Source organism: Plectropomus leopardus, unplaced genomic scaffold (assembly GCF_008729295.1).
Source record: "Plectropomus leopardus isolate mb unplaced genomic scaffold, YSFRI_Pleo_2.0 unplaced_scaffold14124, whole genome shotgun sequence".
NCBI lineage: Eukaryota > Metazoa > Chordata > Actinopteri > Perciformes > Serranidae > Plectropomus > Plectropomus leopardus.
This window is the reverse complement of record NW_024615085.1, coordinates 1-3,088: the sequence shown is the minus strand read 5'-3', so window position 1 is coordinate 3,088 and position 3,088 is coordinate 1. Positions and strand designations below refer to the sequence as shown.

The window sequence follows — 3,088 nt, the reverse complement described above, 5'->3', positions numbered from 1 at the left end:
CTATTAATGTAAGTTAACAATACTCTGTGTAGCTACAGTATCACATCAGTCATGTTATTGCATGAAATACTTGTATTTGCATTAAAACCCAGCGCTTTAGTAATTAAAAAAAATGAATGTACTGTAGATAAAGATGTGCTGTTTGATGAGTCACATTTCCCCCTCATCTTTTCAAAACTACAGCCTGAAGTTAAAACTCTCCAGAAGTCACCCTACTTGTAACTTGCTTGTTGTGAGGTCCAAGCTATGCTGGCGAAAACTGAGGAAAGGAAGCCACAGAAAGGAGGAGGAAAGAAGAGAAGACATCCTGGTGGAGATGGAGAAGGAGAGGAGAAGAAGAGGAGGGGAGGCAAAGAAGGAGAAGCGGGTCAGGGAGACGGCGGCAGGAAGCGCCTGGATGCCCTGAGTGTGGGCTATTTCCGCCGAGTTGGGGAGAGACTCAGTGAAGCTTTTGAGGATAATGAGGAGAAAGGTGAGAGAGATTACTTCATATTTGTCACTAAATATCAAACACTGCCTGTGTATGATCTCTGTAACCTTTGTGCATTTTTTTATGTTTCTTCCTTAGAGATGTTTGTGGAGAACGTCCTAACAGAGGTTAAAGGTAAAGCGTCGGTGGTGGCGATGGACCGGACAGGAAGCATCACTCTGCAGCGGCTGCTCCCGCTCTGCAGTCTTGATCAGGTGGCGGAGGTGCTCACTGAACTGGGTGGAGAATTGGGAACAGAGTTTAAGGCGGTCTCTTGTGACCGGTGCGGCGGTCATGTAGTGGAGAGTGCAGTCAGACAGATATCCAGGTGGAGCGGTGAGATGGACATGTTTCATTTCTGAGCCGCAGTATGAAAACACTTTGTAGTAAATAGGTAAATAATAACTCAACTTTGTGTATTTATTCATTTTTAGAGTTGGCACAGAAGGAGTCATCTGCCACCACAGAAGAAGAAGAGACCTGTGGAGCGTTGGAAGCCCAGGTGTTGTCTTTAAGTCAGGTGGTGAGAGACAACTGCGCAGAGTTCATCAGACATGTCCATGGCTCACACGTGGTCCGCACACTTTTACACGTGCTGGCAGGCTGTCTGGGACCACCCCGCACTGAGGCCCGTCCAGGTATGCATGCGCACGCGCGCACACACACACACACACAGACACACACACACACACATTCAGTGCTTCGCCTAATACGGGACTCTCAAAATCTGATCCCTCTGACAAAAAATGAGTACCTCCTCTTATTTTGTCAATTGTCACTTATTTTTTTACTTGTCACTCCTATTATTATTCTTTGTCTAACTTAGGTAAGCAATCATTGCTCAAATTTTGGGCTTTGGTTAAGCCATGGAGTCAGTTTAAACAATGTTTAGAAACGAAATGACATTTGTCCATGATCCTGCAACATCTTTGGAGTTGAAGGATGAGTTGATTAAAATCAGCAGCTACTATAAAGATATCATCCGTTTGCTCGGCCGTGTTGCTGCTGCTGGCATCCTTCCATTCCGGCAATGCATTTTTTTGAATTCAGTGATTTAACTTAGTGATTAGCTGAATCTAATTTAATAATTTTTGAATGTGATCTGTATCATGATAGTTATTAACGTACAGTTTCATGATATCTTGTGAAAAATTACTTTTTCCTGTACATTTACAGATTGGACATACAGAAATCACACAATCTGAACAGGACAACAATAAACATAAATATTTACTGCAATAAACATGAACATGCCTTTTCAACGCACTTTCAGGTTTGGGTTGTTTTTTAAAAAAATGTGTTTCAAATGAAGTACGACCATTTAAAGATGAACGTTCCACCACCAAACCAAATCAAGAAATATCACTCCCTTCCCAGTGTTTAACAAATTATTCAGAGTGCCTCCCCCACTTTTGGATCACAGACTGTATAATCACAGTCAGTGTGTTAGTGAGTGTGCCAAGCTACACTAAGCAGTAAGTAACTTTCAGATGATTTTAGAGCACCAGCATGCACCTGTTCCTTTCTCCTCATGTGGTGTTTTCACCTCACAGAGTTTGAATCCCCCCGGCCCCATGAAGCTGTTGTTGCTGAAAGCCGGTGACCCTACATCACCCAGTGTCTGGCAACATTGACTCCAGTCAACCCCGGTCAGACAGAGAGAGAGCTGTCTGAGCGGCTATTCAACCTAGAAAATAAGTAATTCATTCAATTGTTGTGGTAGTCACCTCACTCTCAGCTTGTTTACAACAAGAAAGAAAAGAAGAAAATAAAGCTTTAGGTCTCTTTGCTCTGTCTGTGCTCACTCTCTAAGGCCGTCCCAGCGTGTCAGCATCTCTACGCACAAACACACACAGGCTTGTCGCCTTAAGCTTGTATTCATGTTGTGTTTTGTTATTCTTGTTTTTTTTTTTTCAGGTGCAAAAGAACGCAACGTTGCTCCTCAGCTGACAGACTTTGAGATTCCAACGTCATTTTGGTACGAGCTGAAAAACCTCACAGAGGCCTTGATGGACAACGTTAATAGTGAGTCATCTTTCATCAAATATTATCAAGAAAATGGCTGTTTTATGCCTCTGTGGCAGCGAAAGCTGTGGCTAAAGGCGTTATGTGTTTGCGTTGTCTTTCTTGCCCATTCTTGTGGATACAGTTTCTCGAAAACACCTCATGGGAATATCTTAAAATTTGGCACAAACGTCCACTTGAACTCAAGAATAAACTGATTGGAGTTTGGTGGTCAAAGGTCAAGGTCACAGTGACCTTGCATTGTACTTATTCCCCTGATCACAGTATCTCAAGAACACCTTGAAGGTGTTTCCTAAAATTTGGCACAAACATCTACTTGAACTCAAGAAGGAACTGATTAGATTACAGGACGGGGTTGTCAGCTGTGCAGGAGCTTGTATAACTTCATAAATGGACGTGAAATAGAGTTGAATATGTGCTTATAAATATGAAAATACAGCACTCATATCAGCAGGCAGCGGTATGCCTTAAGGTTCAGTTAAGGCTGGACTATTTTGATGCAGGAAGAATGGACTAGTTATAATTATCTCTGTTAGAGAAAAGTTAAAGTGTTATTCAAACTGCACTATTTTAACTGTAAGATGTTTTTGTTGG

The 3,088-nt window shown here is 42.2% G+C and overlaps 1 protein-coding gene across 1 annotated transcript; it reads left to right on the top strand.

Moving 5' to 3' along the window:
• Window positions 1-185: 185 nt before the first annotated feature.
• Window positions 186-2,494, top strand: LOC121964122 (nucleolar protein 9-like; the record flags this gene model as incomplete). The annotated part of the gene is made up of 4 exons (XM_042514343.1): window positions 186-472; window positions 569-805; window positions 904-1,107; window positions 2,387-2,494. Coding segments are annotated over exons 1-4 (775 nt in total), but the record flags the coding sequence as incomplete, so codon positions are not given.
• Between the last annotated feature and the right edge of the window lie 594 nt (window positions 2,495-3,088).